This window comes from Populus euphratica, unplaced genomic scaffold (genome assembly GCF_000495115.2).
Source record: "Populus euphratica unplaced genomic scaffold, PopEup_1.0 scaffold76.1, whole genome shotgun sequence".
Classification (NCBI taxonomy): domain Eukaryota; kingdom Viridiplantae; phylum Streptophyta; class Magnoliopsida; order Malpighiales; family Salicaceae; genus Populus; species Populus euphratica.
The window spans coordinates 927063-953038 of record NW_011499890.1 but is presented as its reverse complement, the minus strand read 5'-3'; the positions used below and the strand labels follow the sequence as shown (position 1 = coordinate 953038).

Below are 25976 nucleotides of genomic sequence, written 5' to 3'. Positions count from 1 at the left end.
AGACTTTGGGCATTGAAAGAAGCAAGAAACCAAGTTCATCACATATTCAAATACAATCAGCCATGCAAGGCAACAATTCCTACTTCACAGAACAATCACTTGACACCACCTAAATGAAAATAATGTATCCATAGCTCAGGCTACCACATGCCAATGAGCTCAACTGGTACCATTCCCTTCTCCTTTCAAGAGGTCTTGAGATCGTACTGACGGCTACAACATGCTAGATATTGATAACCATAGATATACAATTTACTTAATAAGCATGCTAAATGATCATAACAGATACTGTTACGTAATACGTCTACAACATGCAGCCGGATGTTGCACGAGAATGAAGATGACAGACTCGTCTAGCTTTGCCTAATGGTAAAAATCATAGGATGAGGTAAGCCTTCTGGAGTAAAACTGACATTAGTGAAAAAATCTGCCAACGTTCAGCTTTATCAACATTGATCATTGGATAAATTAACTAGGGAATATAGTACAGACCACATGATAAAGCTGCCAAATATCAATAGAGAACCAGCTACTACAACATGCGCTAGTGGCTTAATTTACAGCAAAACAATTACAACACCCCTCCCATGCTCAGGGTAAGGCATGGATTCATCGAGCATTGACACAATTACACTCCCGTAACATACAAACTAGCTGCAAAAACTATGTCACGCTTTATGGCGTTCGAAGCAGATTCCATTTTCTTGTAGACTGCAGAATTACCCATGATAGCTGCAGCATTCTTAAATTCACGACATGTCTCGTCCAATCTGACAATTGTGCGCACTATCAGGCCTTCAGGAACATCAGTAAGTTCACATATATCAGCAAATGGAGTACCCTGTAAATGGAGAAGCTTACGAGGTCACTAACCATCCAGAACTAATGAAATGTTAAATTGATGTGTTTTAGTATAAGAAACCTTTGCCCACTCGTACACAACTTCAACTAAACCGAACTTAAGATTCTCATTGGCATACTCCTCAGGGTTTATTTGTATATTGTAATTTGATTGAAGCTCTCCAAGTCTTATTGCTGTGCTGTACAACCTGAAGTGAACAACCGTCTAGGATTAGATTGAAAACTGAAAAATGAAAAGAAAAGTAATGGGAAGAATAATAACAACGTTAGATTCCAGAGTTATAATCTAGGATCTAATAGGCACAACTGTAAAAGCATATAATCTTACACAGGCAACTTTTTGAATATGTTAATGGGGAAGCTATAATCCATTTTCACTAACTGCAATCAAGTCATCCGTCATATGAAAACAGAAAGCTAAATTATTGATTTGAATTCCTAATAGGATCCTGGCAACCTGCGGTTCACCGTTCATGTAGCATTACTGCAAAGCATCAAGCATGGTGCCCCATGACCACGATTCCAGTTTATCAGAATAACAGAACCATCTTAGATGGAAACCACAATTTTACATCTAGAAAATCTAGAGAAAAATCTACCGTGTAATAAGGAATCTAACCACTGGATCATGCAGATGTAAGGCAGGGCATTGACACAAGGATGGAGAATCACCTCTTTTTAGCTTGAGACAGCCTAGGAGTAAGTGAAGGCTCAGAAGTTTTCCTCTGCTGAAACACAAAAGCAGACATTATTGCCACCGCTTCTTCAGGTTCCAGATCATCAAGTTGATTCTCAAATAAACACTCGGTGCATATCAACTCCTCCCCTGAATTCATCTCACATGCAACACGGCCTTTAATTTGAACTACAAGGTCACCATCTATGCAACCAATTTCCTTGAGAACATATATCTGCAAATGCAGAGCTTAAAGATTTGAGGGTAGTGTGAAACCAACATGGCAGATAATTAACACAAGAACATTTTGCTGCTACATAGAACATCAAGGGGAAAAAAAGAGACATACCCGGCCCTGAAAGTCTGGCATCTGTTGGAGTGCTTCATCTGACATTTGGAATTGCAGGTTACTGACTTCTTCTTTATGCCTCTTTATCTCTTTTGCCAAGCTAATGTGCTCCTCCAATTTTATACACCCATGACACTTATTTGATGCCATCTTTTGTAGCAGGCTTGTCCATTTGTGGTAGTCTTCCACAAGATTCACATCTTTCAACTTCAGCTCTAAACAGTATCATCAATGGAAAAGTCATATTTAGCAAGTTGTGAAGTAAGACTAGCTTACCATCATAAAGAACATTGAAAAGGAGAAGTGCAAAAGGTGAATTTTCCACTTAGCATGTAGGATTAAGAACTATGCTAGAAAGAGAGCATCAGAATGACCATAACCACATATCAACATGCATAACAAGGGCTTGCACTGTCAACACAGGAATTGAAATCAACCAGCATGATTCATATATTATGATGCATAATTAAGGACCAGAGTCATTAAGGGCAAGAAGATAAACCACAAGCCATGAATCTCACTTAAAATACATAGTTAGATCTATAGGTAACAGATCAACACCCACCAGCAGCACCGCACACAAAAACCTTGATTCTTTCCCGAACATATTTCAAAAATAACAGGAAAGGAATTTAGGGCTTGAAGATTATGGGAAGGATCACTAAAGAAAGGTACCAGCAGGCCAATCTGCCAGAAGAGAAAGCTTCTTCATAGGAGATGATCTTAAAGAATCTAGGGTTCACTGTTTTCTGACGCACTTAGGTTAAGCCAGATTTTGAGACATAGATAATGCAATTGCAAGCCACATTTTCCAGTATCCAAAAAGGGGCCTGGCTGATCATAATGTCAACTTATATGGACTATTTGGCAAATTTTCCAGAATCCAATAAGGGGCTTGGCTCGTGACAATGTCAACTTATTTGGAGTATTGTCAAATTATTACAAATTCTGGAACTGATAAGAATGCTATTGTTTGTTCTTTCATGTTTTTCTTTCCTAATCATCAATGATAGTTAGCAACATTCTTGTACAGCATGTGTAAAGAAATAGACAAGATGTTACAAGTTATGCAGTTCATCTTCACCTGAAAGATTAAATATTATCTTCACAAAAAATGCCTTACCTTTCAGTGGATCTAGTGCAGGAGGATATTTATTTCCGTCACTTTTTGTTTCCAACAGCTGCTGAACTGTCTTAGAGAAAGCAGCATTGCTACCATCTTCGAGAAGCCGAACTTGGTCAATTGTTATTTTACGATTGCATATGCATAAGAATTCTTTGCTTTCAATTCCTCTAACTTCATAATTGATCCCGGCAGCAACACCTTGGTATGGTAGTTCTATCTTGATGGTGCCTGATCCCTTCCGATTAGTGAGAGAAGAGAAGTACTCTTCGTTAAAACTACGCTTTGATTTTGGCATCAGCATGTAACCTTGCTGGAAATCTGCACTTTTTTTATCTTGCAAGTTACTGCTTACTGATGGAGCATCAGGTTTCAGCACCAAAACTATATATTGCTTCATACTGGCTGATGTCACTTTCACTACGACTCCAAGTAAGTGATCCTGTGCCTGCAAGTGAACATGACAATGCCATAAATTCGCAACTGCAGCTACTCTATTAGAAACCATGTAAGCCTTCCCCAGTTTTAAAATTTCATACATTATGGAGTTCAACAAGGTTAGGCAACTAGAAGCACGACTCCCATGAGACAAACTTCAAATTTGACAGTACAAATAATCAGCACAAGTAAAACACGTGCATGGGAAGCACCTCTGTATTTCATTTCGTGTGGTTTTGATTAAAGTTTAAACTTAATTTTCTGCCATATAAAATTAAATAAAAAGAAAACAGGTCATTGCACTAGAAAATTGAAGTCATTCTGATTCCTCTTAGAGAAGAAACCTCATGGAAAGAACCACATTTACCAATAGCAGAAGAATACCGGTGCTTCAAAAGACAAGAACTACTATTTTCTCCAAAGATTGGGGGGGGCAGAAATAGGAAAGCGCTAGAGAGCACCAAGAACAAACAAAAAAAAATAACTTCTTACCGATAGTGATTTCACGACAACAACTCTTCCAGGTGTAAGAAATGTTTGGGCATGAGGGGACTGCATGACAGCATCTGATACCTGGTTGCCATATTTTTCAGCTTCTAAGTACAGGTCATAGTATTCTTCAATTGTTGGCTCACCTTTTATACATCTGTATTAAAATAGCCATGCATGATAAACTATAGGGAAAAAGATGTCACCATAAGAAAATCAAACTAGAAGCAGTGTAGCTTTCACTTTCTCACATGTATGAGATTATTGAAAGACCTTAGAACAAAAACAACCTGGAGGCTCTTGTTGCAACAACAATGATATCTAATGCAGTTGAATGCTCGACCTAAATACCCTATGCTGATCTAATCAGAGTAGCATGCCATTATTAAAAAAAAAAAATATGATCGCTCATCTAGAATGTATCTTTGTGCTAAATGAAGTACATTGCTTATTTCTTTTACCAAATTTTGCATTTTCCTATACATGGTCTTCCATATACTGGAATTTAAGGATTCTGAAAAGCTGATAACGTGATTGAGCAGTTCTTCTTTCGTAGCTTAGTTGTACTGGTATTAGAATACCAATATAACCAAGCTATGAAAGCAGTGTTAAGCAGTAATATGAAACCATATCAGGGCCTTATTTAAAAGCTTAAGCTCTTAGGGGAGACTCAAAGACATGGTCTTATTACTTTCTAACAGAAAGCTTGCACAACCACATTATCATTCATATATATGTGATTGGTTAATCACATCTTAATGTAAAGCCAAAATCATCACATTTTCATACAAGAACTAGCCATTAGTTAACATTGGTATGCAATCACGTAATCCATCAAAACAACAGTGCCCAACACAGATCTAACACAACATCCAAAAGAAACAAGGTGTCAATAAACTGATGTATTATAGAAAATGCACATCCACAAGCAAAATGCGCAAGGAAAAAAATGAATTAATGACTGAAGCAAGGACATTTCTTATCTAGAAATTTTGAAACTCTCAAGTCTGATAGACAAGTTGGCCATCAAGATTCTGCGTTGATATACATACTCAACAGTTTTGGCAGGCTGAGCAAGCTTCCGCATCAGAACTTTTTGCTGTTCAGGAAGTTGTTTCTGAGAACGGAACTCTGCAAAACTTCTTTTTAACATATCTTCCACCTGCAGTTATGTTCCCCAATCAACATTGAAAAAATGAACTCCCTAGATGGATGAAAACACCAAAAAAAAAACAAAAAAACAAAAGAAATTATTTCAAATTTGAAATTGTAAAACTATGATGTACTAGCTTAATATGTAGAAATATGAAGATTAATCCTATTACAAGGAGCAACTGACTAAACATAACAACTTGCTTGGACTGACCCTGATGGCCTGACCAACATTCTACTGGTGTCTGTTTCAGTAAACCTCGAGGAAATTAACCACACAGTGACTAAATAACCAACATTTTTCTTAGATTGAATGAACATAGAACTCAAGAACATTGAATCTACTAAAACTAAAACACTGTATCTCTTATGATTCATAGAAATTTATGTGTGTGAGAAGTATTTGCTTAGAAATCCCAAATCCCAGAAGGAAAACCACAGGTGCCTTTAGTTTATCATTCACTCCCTTTGTATGGATTTAATGCATTTCTACTTTTTGTACATTGAAACAAGGAATGCGGCAGTTTAACTGTATTCCTTTCACAGTGTGCAAGCAAATATAGAAAGAGATACACACACACAAAAAGACAAGTGTGAGCAGACAGAATCTGCAAGATTCGACCACGGAAACGCTTTGATGTGATTAATTTTTCATAAGGATATTGAATAGTTACAGGGAAACGATTTACATGGGATAAGGTAGTCATGAAACTTTGACCAATGTACCTTGCAGCCCGTATGGTTTGTTGCCCATAATTCATGAACCCAGTTACCATAGGGAACATATCGTGAATCTCTATGAATAATTGAACCATGTGATGGCTAAGCTACGATTAGTTGTTCCTGAGCCAGGTTTTCAGACGTGCATAAAGTGTGTGAATGGTTGCGTGCAAGTGTGTGATTCTACTTGAGCGCACAAAGGTGCAACTTTTCATTTAGAATATTAGAGCAACTATGACCTAGATAAGAAGATTTGACATCCATGAAAAATGCAAATCAAAATATCTGAAAGTTCCACAACTCCAATGGAAAGGAATCTGAATATGGATAGTATTATTTGTTACAACCACAAATATAATGAAAAATCTAATCCACAAGATACCTTCAATTCTTCAACACGGAGGAGATGCAATATCATAATATAAGTCAATCGAAACTGGGATTCAAGCCTGGTAGCACTTCCAACTATAACACGTTTCAAATCGCTCTCTTCTGGAATTTCATCGCGGCACAGTACTACAACTGTACCAATTTTGTCAATTCCTCTTCTCCCAGCACGACCAGCCATTTGAGTGTACTCCCCGGGTAGTAATTGTCTAAATTCCTTGCCATCAAACTTTCTTAGCATATCAAATACAACCTAAGAAAGATCTTGAATCAAGTCAGTATTAGAAGAATAAGGTATCCAAGAGTTGCTGAAGTTTATCTAGAACTAGATGAAGTCAAGTAAACGAGGCTCGTGGCAATTAGTTGTGTGAAGGTGTTTTACATGTTTTATCTAGTGGCTGCTATTTACTAAGATGAAATTCAATACATTATACATATTTTCCATTAATACCATCGCTCCAACAATGAGTGAAAGAATTAGCAAACAAAATGCTACAATGTGATCTAGAACTAGATGAAGTCAAGTAAGGCTCAAGGCAATTAGCTAAATGATGGTGTTTTACATGTTTTATCTGGTGGTTGCAAGTTACTACGATGAAATTCAATGCATCATCCACATTTTCCATTAATACCATCACTCCAACAATGAGCAAAAGGATTAGCAAACTTAATGCTCCAATGTGATCAAAATACATCATAATAACAATTACACCTCTTATATTTAACAGTGAAAATATATTATCAACAACTTAAAATTAACAGAAAAGGGTAACATCCCATTCTAAACTGATGAGAAATGTGACATGTGTAACCTAATGCCAGCTATTTATAAGCAACCCAGATATGAACTATTTCAGAGTGTTTTGGTTTTAAATTTGGTGGCTTGGTCCTCAACGTATTGTTCTTGCTTGGTTTCTTTCCTAGTCAATATGAGAACACTCCTTAGTCTACTCTGCAGTCTCGGTTCTAATCTACATAAGAATTATAATCTTGACAGGTAGAAATGCTGTCTTATTTTCTTGGGAAATTGAGTTATGGAATAAAATTGAGAGAGTTGACATTTTGTTTAAGGCCCGGTGCACAGGATTTCTTTTTTCCTAGTATTTCCTAGTTTCTTGTTCTTGCTCACTTTTCGTGTTGCTACAGTGTCTTCATTACAGTACACAGAATCACAACAACAATTCAAAAAACAAATCCTTGCATCCTCAAATTAACTTTTAATTTCAAACGCCAATCCTTTCTTAAACAAACTGCTAATTGATCCCAATTTTTCATATACATCAAACCCAACCCTACTCTCAACCAACACAAAAAAAAAAAAAAAAAACACAATATTCTCAAAGCTATCCGACTTTAAGAGTTCAAAAGTACTCTACGCATTTTTTTTGAAAAGATTCAAGTATAGAATTATTGGAACATCCAACCCATTATCGCAACCACCTAATTGCCTAGCTAAACACATTTTTCAAACATTTAATCAATAATTAAACAGCACTAACCGTTCTAGCTGGGGCATTAACGCCCATTGCAAAAGTCTCCGTTGAAAATAATACCTACAACAAGAATAGAGATTAGCATAACAAATAAAGTATATAAATATCACTATAACCATACAATTTGACAGCATTAACGAAATTTTTAACTGTAGTATTTTGCTAAAATGTTATAAAGGAAGTTCAACTAGGGCCATAATTTGTTATAATGATAAAAGGCTTGGTCTTGCAATGATTACGGGTTCAAGTCTTTGGAGCAGCCACTTCATGCACAATGCTTCCCCCCAAAAAAATAAAAAAATCCTGAAGGATCATAACTGGACAATACTTTCCTTTTCATGAAAGGATGTCAATTGCAGAACTCCTTTAACCTCATGAGGGAATCGCTAGTAACAGCAGGACACCACAAAGAACCATGCATAAATTAAAACACCAAGGCACTCCAATGATTAGAAAAAATTACCTTAATCACACCACGACAGAAAAGCATTTCAACGACTTCCTTAACAATGGGAAGCAGCCCTGCATGATGCACAGCAATCCCTCTGCTAAGAAGGCTCCGAACTCTGACAATCTGTGAATAAAATTAGGTATAAACCCAAGTAGGATCGTATGAATAGACGGTAAATGTGAATGCCACCAGACCTGTGGTAAATTACGGTCTGATCCCTTTAGTCGTGAGAATGCTTTGTCACAGAAAACACGAATTTCACTTTTCTCAGAACTACTAGTGAGATCGGTCCCAGACATACTGTCAGCTGATTTATCACATCGATTCTTTGAGAAGCAAAATATAACTACCTGAACACAGCAGAAAAGCTGTTCAGAATATAACGCCGGCAAAATCCTGTGCTAGATTTTGAGTTGCAGAAAACTCTGAAGGAAGAATAGTGATCTTTTATATTTATGACTCAACAGTGGACGGTAGCAAAGGACCATAATCAATTCCTGTCTAGAAAAACTTGCAGGGGACAATGATCGACATTACATCTTTCAAGAATTAAATTTGGAAAAAAAGATGTCATTTATCTGTCAGTAAATGCCAAGATTTAAAAAAAAATCAATAAAACTCTTAGAAAAGGTCCTATCGTAAATTAAGGTGACAAATTCTGTAAGAAATTTCTAGTGTCAATTTCATAAAAAAGCCCTACTTGGTGAGAAACTTAAGAGGACATTATCTGACATACAGGCAATAGAGAATTCTTCAAAAGCTTGTTAACAAGCTGCAACCACAAAGAGGCCTCCGATCTCCATGACCTCCAGTTATTTTGGCCACTTCCATTATTTTGATTTCCCCAGCTAGTCCCAGAGAATGCCCCCAAATTCTGGGAACCATGCTTGTTTTGTTTGCTATGACTTTGGTTGTCACGTTTCTGACCCCGAACCCCATCACGTGTTACAGAAGGCCCTGTGTATGCTCCAGGACCGCCACCCGCTGTAGTAGAATTATTTTTCTTGAATGCATGTTTAGCAGTTTTCAAACCTTGAGGCATAAAAATTTCGCCTTCACATATTCTGTGTAGTTCTCCAGAATAAAATAGGCAGTGCTCCAAAGGGACCGGCCTTTTTGTAGTTCTGATGACAGACCCAGAAACATGGAAACTTATGTCAATAGCCAACAAAGAAATGTAGTGTATCCCCTTTATGTTGCACTATTGCACTTGAAATATTTGAAAGAAATGATGGGTTAAAAAAATTAACAAATTTATGAACAAACTGTTGGAAATTAAAAAAAAAAGTTCAATATTAATTACAATAAGAATTTAAATCTTACCCAGTAACACGGATTGTCTTCTGCTTTGTCCGGCTGATCCAGTCAGCAAATTCAACTGTGTTTGGTACCTGCAATATAACAATGAACATTTAAATGCATGCATTAGTCGAAAGAGAAAGGGGGCAGGGGAAAATTTTAATACATAGACCTGTCTCTATGCAAGTTAAGACCTTCCAAAAAGAAGCAAACAAAATCTACGTCGTAGATTGTAACCTCAGCATCCCCCCTTACCAACACCACCACCACATAAGTCCCCCCCCCCAAAAAAAAAAAAAACAAAAAAATTCCAACTCATTCAGGATAGAGGACAACCGAAACTGTCATCTTCTATCATATAGGCTATGGAAAAGAGGGTCACAAAAAGACTTACAAAAAATTAAAACATAATTTTAAATTGGCTGACTCTTTCCATTGCTTCTGATCTTGTAAGGCAAGGTAATGGAGACTACATTTGATTCGTAAGCCTTGACTTTCCTTTTTTTTATTTTTTTAACCTCCAGTTTGACTATCTAAGGTAGCAAAGTTGAAATTCACAAGTTATTTATCTACAATGCCTTTCAGAAATTGAAAAGCAAGCAAAGTAACAACATTTGGCACAACTCCAACTGTTCATAATTGTATGTCATGATAAATAAGCTTTCAGGATGTTATAGCTCCAGAGAAGCAATGCATTGCATGCTGGATATTTCTCTGGAAGTGAAAAAGATGCAGCTCTAGCTCATAGTGGCACCCTAAGCTTTAGATACCTATGAGACATAATTAATTCAGTGTTACCATTACTAACAGTGACTAATTTCAATTGTAACGTGCAGCAAGTATATTACATGAAGAAAGAGCACATACTGTGGCAGAAAGGAGGACAATATTTACATGCCTTGGAAGCATGATTATAACTTCTTCCCATACAACACCTCTTTCAACATCATTGACATAGTGGACTTCGTCAAATATAACCTATCTCACAGACACAGCAATAAAGAAAATAAATTCAATAGTTGATCATAAAAGTGGAAAATGACAAGTAAATCGACAAAAGAACTCAATACAGCAATGCAGAAGGGAGATTATGTTGAAAAAAGCATGGCAGGAAACAGGCCCCTTTACCCATTCAATATCTCGTATAATATCAGCACCCCGGTAAAGCATTGACCTCAATATTTCAGTGGTCATGATAAGACAAGAAGCCTCTGGCCTCACACTAACATCACCAGTGAGAAGACCAACATCAAATTTTCCACAGAAGTCCCGATACTTTTGGTTGCTAATTGTTTTAATTGGAGCAGTATAGACAGCTCTGGTACAGTGCTGCATGACATGAAAGCTTGTGAAAATCATTGCACAAAAACACTGCATTAAACTACTTGATAGATAGATTTTACAACACTAGAAGAGTTCTATAAGATCTGGAGTTCAGCAAAGATGGTGAATCAATTGAAGTCCTAATCAATGTACCAGATTCAGAAAATCATACTTTTGATGCCAAAGCAAAGGCATATTCTGCAACAACCGTCTTCCCAGCTGATGTATGAGCTGCCACAAAAACAGAGTCTCCCTTTTCCAGATAGTATATAGCCTGTATTATCAATTTAAAAAAGAAAAAAGAAATGGTAACTCAAGCAAGCAGCAATGCAAACTTTTACGACTTGCCTTCAGGACATAACTTTGGCTGTTTGTTGTCACAAAAGATTTGCCCATGGATTAAACTATGGACAACAAGTGATCTCCTAAATGCTAATCAACACAAGTTTTGAGGAAAATTCCAAGTACAAAAGATGCATTATAACAACAGGAAAGTGTAGTGAAATGCGAAGACAAAAAAGTTTCCACTTAAGCCCTCTGGACATATGATGCAAAGCTGACTGATTATCTGATGAAGTTATAATTTCAACCAAAGAACCGTGTGCTCATGCTTCTAAGCATACAATAATGAAAACGACACAGAAAGGAAGAGAACCAATCAGATGACTTGTAGATGAATCAAATGGAAGTATGATATTTTGCACTTGCAGATCAGTTAATAGGCCCCAAGCTTTTGCACGAAAATAAAATAAAAACAAGGGTGCATTGGGATAAGTTGAAGAGAAAAGGTTATAAAAAGCAGATGAAAATAAACAGTCCATGCCTTAGAATATCCTGGATCACTCACTGTAATTAAAAATATTCATCATGCACAATTATTAAGGAAACAGATCAAACTGCTGCCTTTCATTCATATGATATGGATCAACATGTCACCTTTTCCTATAACAAAAGGATTGCATGCAACCTTCAATCATGGGAATAGATCCATGGCCACATTTAAATATAAAAATGAAAAGCATCTAAAGCTTCAAGCCAAACTTAAGTTAAATCAAGAATTACAGAACCACGAGTTCAAAGATGCAAGCTTAGAATTTACACTGAAGGTTGTTTATATCTCCAAGGGAGATGACGACGAGAGTAAAAGTCAATCACTGAACAATCTCCTATTAGTACATAAATAAATAGGAATGACCTCTGAAAACATAATCATAATTCCAAGTTTAACCAAATGCTTTGCACTTTCCATAATAAGACTGTTTTCTGAATGTAGAAGGAAAAGGATTTGCATTGACCATTACCTCCTTTTGGAATGCATCCAGTTCAAAAGGAAAACTAAGTGCCATGTCAGGAACTAGTTCATAGAAGTGTTCTGCAATCCCTTCACTACTACCAGTGAAAGCTGAGGCCTGCTATTAAATAGAGACATTAAACCAAAAAAGTTACCAGAATCATGGAGAAAGGGAGATGGTAAATCAAAGACCAAATATTGTTCAAATGTGAGAATTGCTATTATCCACGAACCTCTTTCTGCTGGTTTCCACCACTGTCACTAGTTCCACCCGATGTTGGCATCAATGCACCTGATTCAACAAACTGTCCACTTGGCATCAATGCACCTGATTCAACAAACAAAATCTCATCTAATGCATGTGATTCAGACTTTGCCGTGCTGCTGGATAAATCAACCTGGCTCACTTCAGCATCTGGCTTTGTTGAATCCTCTTCTGATAAATGAGCTACACAAGCAGAATAAGTGAAAAATAAAAATCAAATAAATGTAAATGTTAAGGGACAAAATAACAAACTACATGGTACTCTCAGGAAAAGACAGGACTCCAGTTTGTAAGCATATGAACCATTTGCATAGAAAGGATAAATAAGAAGCTTACTTTTGCAGTAATAAGCACAAGCTCAAGGGAATAGACACAAATATATGCTTTCCCAAGCCCCAAAAACAAAAGGCATCCATGTAAATTTTAGAAAAGGACATTACGGATAAAAATTCCCAAGATATGAAAAAACAAGTGATGATAGTACTTTGTGCTTTAAATTATAAATCCTAGCTTCTACGAGTTCTTTTCTGGAAGAGAATTTACAAATCCTATGAGAACAAAACTTTCAAGAAATGACTTTGTAGGACGCCAGATAGCAGCCTCCTCGCTAATTGTACTTGATCCAAAGTTATTGCATGTACATAACTGACTGATAAGTATCCACATTGATTTTAACAAAGCGAGGAATCTCTAAACCACTCCAAGTACTTGCATGGAAAATGTAAACAATATAGCCTATTCTACTGTTTTCTTTTGGATTTTGTGACATTCAGCATCAAATGATATATCGTAATTCTAAATTGTTCTCAAATCCCTATGACACGTAATTCATAAAGCTCAAACTTGTCCTGCAGAGCTCTTAACAGGATCTGTGGTTGTTCAGCCCTTCAACCACATGATGCTGAAATCTAGTACAAACCACAAATCTCAGAATGCCCCCACTTTCTTGCAGAAATCCTATCTGTCAACATGGATCTGGCCAGTTTGATAACTTGTCCTCTAAGAAGGATCAGATGCTGGGCATTTGAGAGCATACTTGATCCATCACTAGGTACGCTCAGAAGATGAACAACCTTGAGCTCCATAAAGTACAATATCATTCTCAACACAGCCATCATTGACCATCATTTTCATTGGAACCAAAACAAAGGAAAACCTACTGAGCTACTTCACGGTTATTTGCTTATATGATCACAGCTTTCAAAAGAAAAACCCATCAAGAACACAAAAATGCATATGATACATACCATCTCCCTCATATTCTGCCACATCATCCTCTTCCCAGGCTTTCTTGAACAAGTCATCAAACTGTACAGATAACTCACTCTGCAAAACACAATGCATCAACACAAAGTCTGACAATAGGTAAGATTTAAATAGGCAAAAGAACAGGAACTGACCAATTTTTCATCTGATGCGTTGTTGAGTGAACCTTTGTCCTTGTAAACATTCCACGTGTAAGGAAATGCCTACAAAGAATTAAAAACGAACTTCTACCAAATAAATTACAAAGATGGATGAATTTAAAAATGTTATTCTCTTTGGATTTCCCAATTTGAATGTTACATCAAGTTGGTTACCTTAAGATCCCCGAGGTCTAATCCTTGCTTCAGGCTGGGTGCAACTGCCTGAGCTGGACCACCATTCAACACCTCCCGTACCCATTCACCATTAGTAGCGCCATCAGGAAGAAGTCTGTCCACATTTTGAGATTCCTCCAAACCTCCGGGACGAAAAGGGCGGTTGTTTATGCTTCCTCTTACAAAATCTTTTGCAGGCCCAGCCACACGTGGCAAAGAAGCAGAATCTTGAGCTCCGGGTGACAATTCTGACACATCCACCTAAAACAATATAATAAACTAGTCCTCTAGCAGAGGATAGAAACAGGAAAATAGCAAATGATAGCATTCAAGAACCACCCCAACACCTTTGATTTCTCATGGCATATTATTCAACGTAATTCATAAACACTCAAATAAATTACCATGCTAAGCTGAAATTCCTATGCAAGGTTGACTGGAATTCTCTGTAGGGGAACAAATTTATGAACATCACGTACCTGTACAGAATTGGGTTCCCACATTCCTTCAACCGATCCCTTCTTTTTCCGTCGGAATGGTACCTCCCATGTCGGAACTACCACAGACCGTGGCAATGAAGGCTCTAGTGGCAGCTTTGCCATCTCAAACCAGTCAAACTCCCACTGCCTACCAGCTTTTTCTGCTGAAAATTCATCGGGATCTAATCTCGGCAAGAGATATTTCTCCTCTATATGTTCCTTTATCGATTCTTGTGTTTCCCTGGGAAATGCAGGGGGCTGTATACATATAATTACAGCTATCAACGTTCAGCATGGAAATAACTTTAAGCAACTGATTTACCATTTCAGAAATGGAAACAAAAATTAAAAGAAAATTGATTGATGTCCAGATATCATAGTATGACTCGGAATAGGTGAAATTTCGATAACAGAATTTGTACTGAGATCGCATAACCTGTAAACAGAAAGTTATTTAACACACTCAAGTTGTACTAAAATCAACCAAAAAAGAAAAACAGCATGAAACTCCAAACCCAAGACAGCAAAAGCCAGAATTTAAATTAAACGGTGAGAACAAAAGGGCGCCAAATGCAACTGGGAAAAAAGGGAGGAAGTTAACTGCGTGCAGGTAATTGAAGAAATAATTACAAGGATGAAGTCAGGAAGAGATTTCACGGGGTTGGTGCGCTCCACGGTGGAGAGTGGCTCGACCCTGAGGTGGCCACTGTGGCCGGAGAAGGCGACACGGAAAGCGAGCTCTTTTGTTGCCTGGATGCGGTCCATTAGTTATGGATCGGGTTTTGATTGTGGTTTTTTAATGCTGGTTTTGCTATTTTTATTATTGGAATGTGCACATACGGTGTTTGTCGCAGGTTTTGAGTGCGAAATGGGGAAAAGAACAGCTTCTAGGTTTTCTGACCGTGCTTTTGTGTTTCTGCGTCTGCCCTCCACTTGGACTATGGTTATGGAAGGTACCCGCAAGAGTTGAAAAAAAAATTAAAAAAATTTAATTTTTATTTTAAAATATATTAAAATAATATTTTAAAATTTTTTATAAAAATTACTTTTAATATTGTCATATTAAAACTAAAGCATTAAAAATTAATTAATTTAAAAAATAAATAAATAAATTTTAATGAAAACTAAGTTACACCACAACCCCTTCAACCAATGTATTGAAACTTAACCATCTAGGTGGTGCCCAAGTGGTAAGGACTTGGGATCAAGGGATTTGCTTCCTCTGTGGTCTCAAGTTCGAGTCCTTGGTTGCTTATATGATGGCCACTGGAGGCTTACATGGTCGTTAACTTCAGGGCCCGTGGGATTAGTTGTGGTGCACGCAAGCTGGCCCGGACACCCACGTTAATCTAAAAAAAATGTATTGAAACTTTATTTACTGCTCAAACTTAAATTAAAGTTAAGATTTAAATTAAATTAATAAATAAAAAGTATTATCTTTTGAGTGCAGCATACTTAGTATTATTATTTGCTATAACATATAAATGATTATTTTACTCTTTTTTAAACAAGATCAGTTAGCTAATTGATAAAACAAACTTTTTTATATATTTAATTTATTATTATTATTGTAATCATGGTAGCAAATCAGTCTTTTAATATTTATAGATAAATAATAAAATGATTTGAATATTTTTAAAAGCAATAAAATAAAAACAAGGGTTAAAGTGTTTCTCCGTTAAAATTTGATTACTTTTTAAAAGCAAGAAAAAGAAAATTTGTATCCACTGATTTTTTTAATTTTTACCATGATTTTTTAGTTATAATTAACTTGAATGAAGGGCAATTCAGTTTTTTAATAATTACAAAAATAAAGGTGTCAAAGTGTTTATTGTACGCGCCATCTAATGAAAGATACTCACACTTTTTACGTGGCGCTTATGGCTTCTCTCGAGGACAACTGCCCATGATGGCAACGTCATGTCTTTTTTTTCCTAACGGCTAAGTGTTTATGTACGGCAAATAAATAGTTGGGTTCCATTGTATTTTTTTCTTTCTCTTTCATTGCCTCATATTTTATTATAACCCTTTCAAAATTAAATATATTTTATCAATTTATATTTATATTAATTATGGGTTTTTTTATTTTAATTGTTACTTATTTTGTTTTTAATGTTTTCTAAAATTATATTTTTAAATTTTATTATTTAACATTTTATTTTGTTTAATTTTTAATTCAATTTCATCCTTATTTTCAATAGTATTTTAAAATTTTATTATTATTTTCTTGATTTGTTTGTTAAAATTCTCTCTTTGCATCTCATTTCATTTTTTTAACAAATTTAATTTTCACTGTTATTTTTTATTATCAACTTATTATTTTATTTTATTTTTTAATTTAGCTCATCATTATTTTCAATTTGGTTAACATGGAGTATATTTTTTGTTTCAAGGATCAAATTGAGCTTCTTTGTTTGCTGCTCTTTTAGGCTGGTTGCCGTATTCTGGCCGCTCATATGCAGCAAATTGTATTTATAACATTTTCTCTTTTTTCTCTTTGTTTTGGGTTTTATTTTTTTTTCTCTCAAAAATTGTATTTTTTAAAAAAAAATATATTTATCAATTTTTTTAATATTAAATTAATTAAAAATTTAATTATATAATTTTTTATTTAAAATATTATGAATTATTACAATATTTTTCTACATGGTTATTTATAATATTGTTTTTTCAAAATAATCTTTGTTAATTTTATTTTTTTAATATTGAGTTGATTGATAATTTTTTTTTGTAATTCTTTCCTAAAACACTGTGAATTTTTATAATGTTTCCTTACATGATTTTTGTTTTGTTTTAATATTTTCTCGTATGTTTTTTTTTCACAATTATTTTTTTTAATTTTTTTTTATATTGAGTTGGTTGAGAGTTAAACTTTAACTTTCCCCGGATATTTTTTCATTTTTTTGCTTTTTTTTAGAATTATTTTTGTTGATTTTATTTTTCAATACAAAATTAGTTGAGAATTTAGTTTTGTATTTTTTTTAAACACTGTGGATTACTACGGTGTTTTCGCATATGGTTTTTTTTATGATTTTTTTATAAAATTATCTTTATTGTTTTTTTATTTTTTATATTGAATTGATTGAAAATTTAGTTTTATAATTTTTTTTTTAAAAAATATCATTAATTGCTACAGTATTCACCCACATTATTTTTTTGTTGTGATTGTTTTTTAAAATTTTTTTATCGATTTTATTATTTTTAATATTGAGTTGGCTAAGAATTACAATTGTAAATTTTTTCATGATATACTATAGATTCCTATAGTGTTTTCCTGCATGGTTTTTTCCTTTTGTTTTTGTTGATTTTATTTTTTTATATTAAACTAGTGGATAATTTAGTTTTATATTTTTTTAAAAACACTATGAATTGTTATAATATTTTTTTATATGAATTTTTTTTGTTATGATTTTTTTTAAAAAAAATATTTTATTTTTTAAATATTTAACTGATTAAAAATTTATTATTATTATTTTTTTCAGCAAATCCAAAACAATGAACAAGATGCCGCGGGCATGGCATTTGTATTCACCACAGACCGTTCAAAAGGCCGTGCGCGCCTATAACCTATTTACCCACCACCCAAGCAAGCACACTTGTGTATGATTATGCATGAACTCCTGGAAGCTTCGACTCAGTCCCACACCCTTTTGTTTTCTTTTTTTCTGTATTTGTAGAGAGAACGATCTAGGGGCACTGAAGCTACTCAGCAAGGCTGGTGCAATGCCTTCGCTAGAACACCCCCCCCTCCCCCCCGGTGGATGAAAGCATTAAAAACGCTCTATGTTGGAGGGCTCGATGCGAGGATCAGCGAGCAGCATCTAAGCGACCACTTTTATGCCCACGGCGAAATCGAATCCATAAAAATGGTGCCTCACCGAGCAATTGCTTTGGTAACCTACACTACCAGAGAAGGAGAAGAGAAGGCTGCAGAGCAGCTTGCGGGAAAGCTAGTGATAAAGGGTCCGAGGCTGAAGCTGCGGTGGTCATGGCAAAAAGACGCCGTCTGCGTCGGCCAACCTGAAAGCCCAAACCTCAACGACGCAAAAAGATAAAAAGAAGGCAGCATGGAATTAATAAGGATTAATTAAAATTTTATTTGTTTTTTAGGTGAAAATGTGTTAAGATAATATTTTTTATTTGTTAAAATTTATTTTTAATATTATCAAATAATATATATATATATATAAAATAATTTAAAATAAGAACATTTCCCTTTTTTATCCTTGTAAAAGTCTTTACTCTTTTTGCCATAATTTGGAGGGATCGATTGAACTTCCATCTTGCTAAGCTGATCTGCTACTATTCTAGACAATATAAATTTCTTTGATGTTCATGTGAATAGAAACACATCAAGATTTATTTATTTATTTGACATGAAAATTAATTGTTGACATATTTCCTCGAGGTAAATTAATATATATTTTTATATAATTTATCCAAATTTAAATGGTAACGCCAATTTAAAAAAAATACCCACTCTTTTTTTGCATACTTTTAATTAAAAAAGAATCTTACAAAATAATTTACATTCAATAATAGATCAAGCAAATTCATTTTATTTTATTACCCCCATATGATACCTTTTCCTTTATTTTCATTTCTTTTATTTTGTGCTTATGCGTAATTCACCTAGAAGCACCTAGAAAAACCCACGGGACGTAAGCCCATGGGCTTACTTGTCAAACAGTCAAACTGAGGCAAGCCCGAACGCGGTCAGTCTGGACCGAAACGGTGTATCCATAAATATAAAAGCCTGGAGTTAATCCACTTTTCCTCCTTACAAAAATTTATACGCCATACCCTAGATTCTAAAATCCAATCCAGTGTCGGATTGGCGAAGGCGAAGAAGATAAATAACAGTTGCTTTATTGATCACAGGAAAATCTGAACACGCCTGAATCCGGCTTCGTAGTGTAAGGTTTCTTCTTCTTTTTTCTTGCAACGATGTTTTTAATGTTTCGAAAGGGGTTTTGTAATTGCTTTGGAGTTGATGTGATTCGGTTAGCCTGAATTAATTGCTTTTGTTTTTTTTTTTTTGAGAATTAAATTTACAATATTTTGATTTGTGTGACCAGAAGTATAACAACAATTTCTGGTATCCATCGCAGAGATTGGGGCAGTGAAGTGTGGTTTGACCTAGAAGAAAAAAGGGAATGGCGCACAGGTTGTTAAAAGACCCGGAGGCTGACGGATGGGAACGGTCTGACTTTCCTATCATTTGCGAATCTTGCTTAGGTGACAATCCCTATGTCAGAATGGTACGCAATGTTAATCCTTGTTCCAAGTTGGGTTTTTTTTGGGGGGAGGGGGTTTGGCTGTTCTGTGTGGATATTTATATGATTTGTTCATTTGCGGTTGTATGTACTTGCTTGGATGCAGACCAGAGCTGACTTCGATAAGGAATGCAAGATATGCACTCGACCATTTACAGTGTTTAGGTGGAGGCCTGGTAGGGATGCGAGATTTAAAAAGACTGAAGTTTGCCAGACTTGCAGTAAGTTGAAAAATGTTTGTCAAGTCTGTCTTTTGGATCTAGAGTATGGTTTGCCTGTTCAAGTTCGTGATACTGCTCTCAGTATAAATTCCAATGATGCTATTCCAAAGAGTGATGTGAATAGAGAGTATTTTGCCGAGGAGCATGACCGAAGGGTATGTTTATTTCATGTTTCAACTCCAGTCTGTTTTTGTTGCTTTTTGGCTGTCTGTGATGTGAAGCTATTGACTGTTTTGTGTGTGTTAGAGCTCTCTGATTGTTAGGGTATCACCTTTACAAGGTAACCGATGATTCCAAGTGAATGTTTACTTTCTAGTGGCTGTTTGTTGTAATTTGGTAGTTATGAATTTCAAACTAGCGAATAGCGTAATCAGTGTGTGGTCCAGTTAGATATGCATTCAAGGTTGTTCCACTGAGGTGGGGATTTTGCAGTAATTCTGTTTTGTTGTTCTCTTATGCTGAAACTGATATGATTTTGCTTGATGCAGGCTAGGGCAGGTATTGATTATGAGTCTTCATATGGAAAGGCTCAAGCAAATGATACTATTCTGAAGCTTCAAAGAACAACACCATACTACAAAAGAAATCGAGCACATGTTTGTAGCTTCTTTGCACGTGGTGAATGCACACGAGGTGCCGAATGCCCCTATAGGCATGAGATGCCCATAACTGGGGAGTTATCACAGCAAAATATTAAAGATCGTTATTATGGGTAAGTAGAATGTTGTAATTTCATCCTCCAAGCATAATTAGCTTTAGTTATGTTTTTCCTCTCTCCCTGTCTCCATTCCTCAAATGCATACAGGGACATAAACTCTCACGTTTACTAGCTCTTGCCTCTTTTCTCCCCTGTTCCTAAATTGCTATTTAAGATCATGAAATGGTGCTAAAAATGCTTCCTAACATATTTTACAATCGGCATCAACTTCATTATCACTTTGGATTCACTTTAAGTTTCAAAGTTGATTTCTTTTTTTTCTTTTTTCTTTTTTGTGGTCCTTCAGGCTGATTTTGTATTTTGGGCAATTATATGAGCACGTATCAACCAGGTGGTCTTCATAATAGAAGAGACATTTGTCAATAAGTGACGGCCTGTTTACTAAGATCACCATAGATTATTAATGTGTGCATTCCATTATCACAGAAATATTCTCCCATGGCACAGCCAGAATATGGGGCCAGTAGCTGATGATATAAGACTTAGTTTAGCTGATGACTTTGCAATGCTTCTCACGATTGAACTGAAACCTCCACCTCTACTCAACAAATGCAGCTTTTTGACGTACCTTTAACTCAATTGCCCAAGAACTTCAAACTTGTGAATGTCAAAAACAATTTTTGTAGTGTCAATGACCACACACGAGGTGATTCTTCATGCATGCATGCTTGTATTCATCCCCACTGAAACTAATTTCAGAAAAGGCCGCAGCGGAGCTCTCTAACAGGCTAGTCATCAAGGGTCTGCGTCTGAAATTGATGTGGGGTAGACCGCAAGCACCAAAACCTGAGATGGAAAGTTCTGATGAAGCAAGGCAGCAAGCAGCAATGGCCCATAGTGGGATGTTGCCCCGTGCAGTTGTATCTCAGCAACACAGCCACTTAAATCCACCTGGCACCCAGGGCCAACATCCTCCAATGCACTACTTCAATATTCCCCCACCACCTCAGCAAGAACGAGCATTTTACCCGTCAATGGATCCTCAAAGAATGGGTGCCCTTGTTGGATCCCAAGATGGTACTCCTAATGGGCCTGCAGGATCAGGTGAGAATAAATCTGGATTGGAGAAGCAGCTTGGGCAGCACTATCCATATCAAAGCATGCCACCACCTCACGTGCAATACCAACAACAACATTATCCACCATATGGTTATATGCCGCCAGTGCCACCGTATCAGCAGTATCCTCTGCCATATCACACTCCTGTGCCTCTCCCACAGGGGGTGCAATCCACACAGAAGCATCAGCATCAGCATCAGCATCTTGTGCTTCAACCAATGGCTGCACCTGCAGAGTCCATGACCTCTTTGCCCCCACCTCAGGGATCCCAAGCTCCTGCAGGGCCCATGCCCTCAGAGCCCTCATCTCAGGGATCTGAAGCACCTGCAGGGTCGAAAACCTCCAGCCCACCATCTCCGAGACCTGGAGAATCTGAAAAATCTAAACCCTCAGGGCCCTTACCTTGAATGCTGTTTAAGTTTTCTTTTGCTTGTATTGTTGGTTGCAGTAATTTGTTCAACATACTATCTGATTAAGAAGGCAAGAACCTCCATCAGAATCTATGATCCATGAGAAGTTGTGATGCAATTTATAGGAAGCTTTTGTCCTTGTTTAGCAGGCTTCATGTGCAAATTTGATCAGGATCATTGATCGAGGTTCCTATTAACTTCTAGCCAAGATTTCATGGGAGTTGGGCATTCTAGCCAAGGTTTAATTTGAATATAGCATAGGTTCTCATGACATCGTGGCTGTTTAATGTCAACTTCAATTTTACGCGGTAACAAAGAGTTTGCGTTATTCAAGCACGGGTGATAAATACTGTTCTTTAAAAATGATGCTTTAACTTGTATGAAATAAATATTGTTCTTTTCTTTTCTGATGTGGTAAGGTGCTTATGTATGGAAATCATGCTGATCATCTGTCATATGTTGAAATTATTCTTGAGCATCGGTGATCATCACAGTTGTAATTAAATTAGTTGAATTAAAAAAAAATGATAAAGAGTAAGATAAATATTCACAATACAGTGAGTAAAGAAGCTTTGTAATCTTACAATTTGAGTACTGTTCTTTTAATTTTCAGGATAATCCAACTTGCTGAATCCTAAATAATTAATAGTTTAAAGTTTAAAGGGATGGCTTGGTGAGTAAGAAGTTTTGTTTCATTCTAGATTTTTTAAATTTATTTAAATTTAAGAACATCATTTGAATTTACCAGAAAGATTCAAGGGGTGCATTTTTAAATATTTTTCTTAAGAAAATGCATTAAAATAATTTTTTTATTTTTTAATTTGGGTTTCGTTTCTGGAACTGTCTACAATCAAGCGAATCAATTATGTAAGAAATGAATCATCTAGGTGGTGGTCAAGTGGTAAGAATTTGGGATCAAAAGGTTTGCTTTTTCTATAATTTCAGATTCGAGTCTTTGGTTGCTCATACTTGTTGGTGACCGTCTAAAATCAATTTAATTTGGGTTTCGTTTTTGGAACTGTCTACAATCAAGCGAATCAATTCTGTAAGAGAAACGGGTAAAACAGAAAAGGGCTCAATTTTTTTTTTAATTAAATGGCTATTTTGTAATTTATAATTTTAAAATTGCAAAGATTATTTAGTTATTAAATGAAATATAATAGTAATTAAATAATTTTTGTCAGCATAGGTAGCGAATGTAAACTATTATACCGACGACAAAGTTTAGAATTCAAATTATAATTTTTCACTAAAATATATAATTTATTTTCATTCCTTTTCTTTTGGGCCTACGCGTATTCACCTTTAAACACGTAGATAAACCCATAGTACGTAGGCCCATGGACTTACTTGTCAAACCAGTCAACAAAGGCAAGCATAAACACGGTCAGTCTGGGCCGACACCATATATATAACATAACAGTCAGAACTTAATCCACTCTTCCTCTTTAGCAATTTAAAGAACACCCTACCCTAGGTTCTAAAATCAAATTGATTGTCGGATTCGCGAAGAAGATAAATAACTGTTGGTTTATTCATCACAGGAAAATCTGAACACGCCAGATTCCGGCTTTTTAGTGTAAGATTTCTCCTCCTTTTCTAGCAACGTTGTTTTTAATGCTTCAAAAGTGGTTTTGTGATCGCTTTTGAGATTATGTCATTAGGTTAAGCCTAAATTAATTGCTTGTGTTCTGTTCTGTTTATATATATATGTATATATTTTTTTTTTTGAGAATTGAATTTACAATATTTTGATTTGTGAGACCAGAAGTATAACAACAATTTCTGGTATCCATCGCAGAGATTAGGGCAGTGAAGTGTGTGTTTGCCCTTGAAGAAAAAAGGGAATGGCGCACAGGTTGTTAAAAGACCCGGAAGCTGACGGATGGGAACGGTCTGACTTTCCTATCATTTGCGAGTCTTGCTTAGGTGACAATCCCTATGTCAGAATGGTACGCAATATTAATCCGTGTTCCAAGTTGGGTTTTTTTCTGGGGGAGGGGGTTTGGCTGTTCTTTGTGGATATTTATATGATTTGTTCCTTTGCGGTTGTATGTACTTGCTGGGATGCAGACCAGAGCTGACTTCGATAAGGAATGCAAGATATGCACTCGACCATTTACAGTGTTTAGGTGGAGGCCTGGTAGGGATGCGAGATTTAAAAAGACTGAAGTTTGCCAGACTTGCAGTAAGTTGAAAAATGTCTGTCAAGTCTGTCTTTTGGATCTAGAGTATGGTTTGCCTGTTCAAGTTCGTGATACTGCTCTCAGTATAAATTCCAATGATGCTATTCCAAAGAGTGATGTGAATAGAGAGTATTTTGCCGAGGAGCATGACCGAAGGGTATGTTTATTTCATGTTTCAACTCCAGTCTGTTTTTGTTGCTTTTTGGCTGCCTGTGATCAGAAGCTATTCGCTGTTTCGTTTGTGTTAGAGCTCTCTGATTGTTAGGGTATCACCTTTACAAGGTAACCGATGATTCCAAGTGAATGTTTACTTTCCAGTGGCTGTTGATGTAATTTTGACATGTAGTTGTTGGAATGAGCTGATGATGTAGCTACCATATATGAAACCCACATTTGTTATTTGTGGCATGCTTGTTTCCATGGGACGTCTTTTTTTCTTATGAATGAATCATATTGCATATACCATATAATAGCAGTGAAAGATATCAATTTCCCATTTTTATTTGTACTGGTACTTTTTATTAAAGAGTCGTGTTTTATATGAGCTACTGAGTGTGTTTTATGAACTAGATGCTGAGATTCACATTAGACTAATATGTTTTAGATGAAACTTGGCAGGGCCTTTTATCTTTAAATAAAATGATAATGTAAACATAATACTTGATGATACACCTGAAGATACTTATCAATGTGATTTATTGTGCAATGAAAATTATGTGTCTAAATTATTTTATTTAACTAAAATTAATTCAAGTTATTCGATTCACACAAGTATGAATACTAAAATTATAGTTACACACCAAAACCTTTATCTGTAACTTTGACCCTTCATTTAATAACCAAGGAGGTCCTTTGATCCTGTCTCCCTCCTGTTGTGGTTATGGATTTCAAACTATCTAATAGCCTAATCAGTGTGCAGTTCAGTTAGTTATGCATTCAAGGTTGTTCCACTGAGATGGTGATTGTTACACTAATTCTATTCTGTTGTTCTCTTAAGTTGAGCTGATATGACTTTGCTTGATGCAGGCTAGGGCGGGAATTGATTATGAGTCTTCATATGGAAAGGCTCAAGCAAATGATACTATTCTGAAGCTTCAAAGAACAACACCATACTACAAAAGAAATCGAGCACATGTTTGTAGCTTCTTTGCACGTGGTGAATGCACACGAGGTGCCGAATGCCCCTATAGGCATGAGATGCCCATAACTGGGGAGTTATCACAGCAAAATATTAAAGATCGTTATTATGGGTAAGTAGAATGTTGTAATTTCATCCTCCAAGCATAATTAGCTTTATTTATGTTTTTCCTCTCTCCATCTCTGGCATGCATGCAGGTGTATGCTCCCTGTTCCTGAATTGTTATTTGAGTTTCAAATTTGATTTCTTTGTTTGTGGTCCATTAGGTCGATTATTGTATTTTGGGCAATTAAATGAGCATGAATGATATAATACTTAGTTTAGCTGATGACTTTGTAATGCTTCTCACGATGGAACTGAGAACCGCACACAAGTTGATTCTGCATGCATGCATGTATTCATCCCCACTGAAACTAATTTCAAATGCATATGTGCCTGAATTTTTATAAGTTTGAATTTATCTGATTTGTTTTTTGTTTTTCTACATGCGTGCAGAGTGAATGATCCTGTGGCAATGAAGCTACTCAACAAGGCTGGAGACATGCCCTCATTAGAACCACCAGAGGATGAAAGCATTAAAACACTCTATGTA

The 25976-nt window shown here is 35.9% G+C and overlaps 3 protein-coding genes across 8 annotated transcripts in view; 2 read left to right on the top strand and 1 right to left on the bottom strand.

Annotated features, from left to right (window-relative positions):
- Positions 1–384: 384 nt before the first annotated feature.
- Positions 385–15316, bottom strand: LOC105131088 (putative ATP-dependent RNA helicase C550.03c). Of its 4 annotated transcripts, none has more exons than XM_011033881.1 (24): positions 15007–15316; positions 14377–14634; positions 13898–14158; positions 13718–13786; positions 13565–13643; positions 12359–12500; positions 12286–12298; positions 12063–12173; positions 10934–11035; positions 10567–10767; positions 10306–10416; positions 9463–9530; positions 8876–9263; positions 8334–8489; positions 8152–8262; positions 7695–7748; positions 6191–6448; positions 4989–5098; positions 3940–4093; positions 3010–3457; positions 1887–2101; positions 1534–1772; positions 923–1049; positions 385–841 (listed from the first exon to the last, which is right to left on the bottom strand). In XM_011033881.1, the coding sequence occupies exons 1-24, from the start codon at positions 15139–15141 to the stop codon at positions 629–631; spliced, it is 4023 nt and encodes a 1340-aa protein (XP_011032183.1). In that variant the 5' UTR covers positions 15142–15316; the 3' UTR covers positions 385–628. The 4 variants fall into 4 exon arrangements, with proteins under 4 accessions (XP_011032183.1, XP_011032184.1, XP_011032181.1 ...); XM_011033882.1 differs by having other exon boundaries at positions 12063–12170; XM_011033879.1 differs by having other exon boundaries at positions 12286–12344; positions 12381–12500.
- A 3885-nt stretch (positions 15317–19201) lies between these two features.
- On the top strand, positions 19202–22462 carry LOC105131156 (zinc finger CCCH domain-containing protein 40-like). The gene is made up of 6 exons (XM_011033991.1): positions 19202–19292; positions 19488–19637; positions 19759–20028; positions 20362–20585; positions 21018–21155; positions 21256–22462. Exons 2-6 carry the CDS (start codon positions 19533–19535, stop codon positions 22055–22057), a joined length of 1539 nt encoding a protein of 512 aa, XP_011032293.1. The 5' UTR covers positions 19202–19292; positions 19488–19532; the 3' UTR covers positions 22058–22462.
- LOC105131086 (zinc finger CCCH domain-containing protein 49-like) overlaps positions 19202–25976 on the top strand; it is an 11851-nt gene continuing 5076 nt past the window's right edge. Inside the window, exons 1-5 of one of the 3 annotated variants that reach the window (XM_011033876.1) lie at positions 19202–19292; positions 23862–24012; positions 24134–24403; positions 25273–25496; positions 25880–25925. In XM_011033876.1, the coding sequence (XP_011032178.1) occupies positions 23908–24012; positions 24134–24403; positions 25273–25496; positions 25880–25925 (645 nt within the window). In that variant the 5' untranslated portion in view covers positions 19202–19292; positions 23862–23907. Of the gene's footprint in view, positions 19293–23484; positions 23640–23828; positions 24013–24133; positions 24404–25272; positions 25497–25879; positions 25926–25976 lie in introns of those variants that run through there. The other 2 variants (XM_011033875.1, XM_011033877.1) reach the window with 2 other exon arrangements.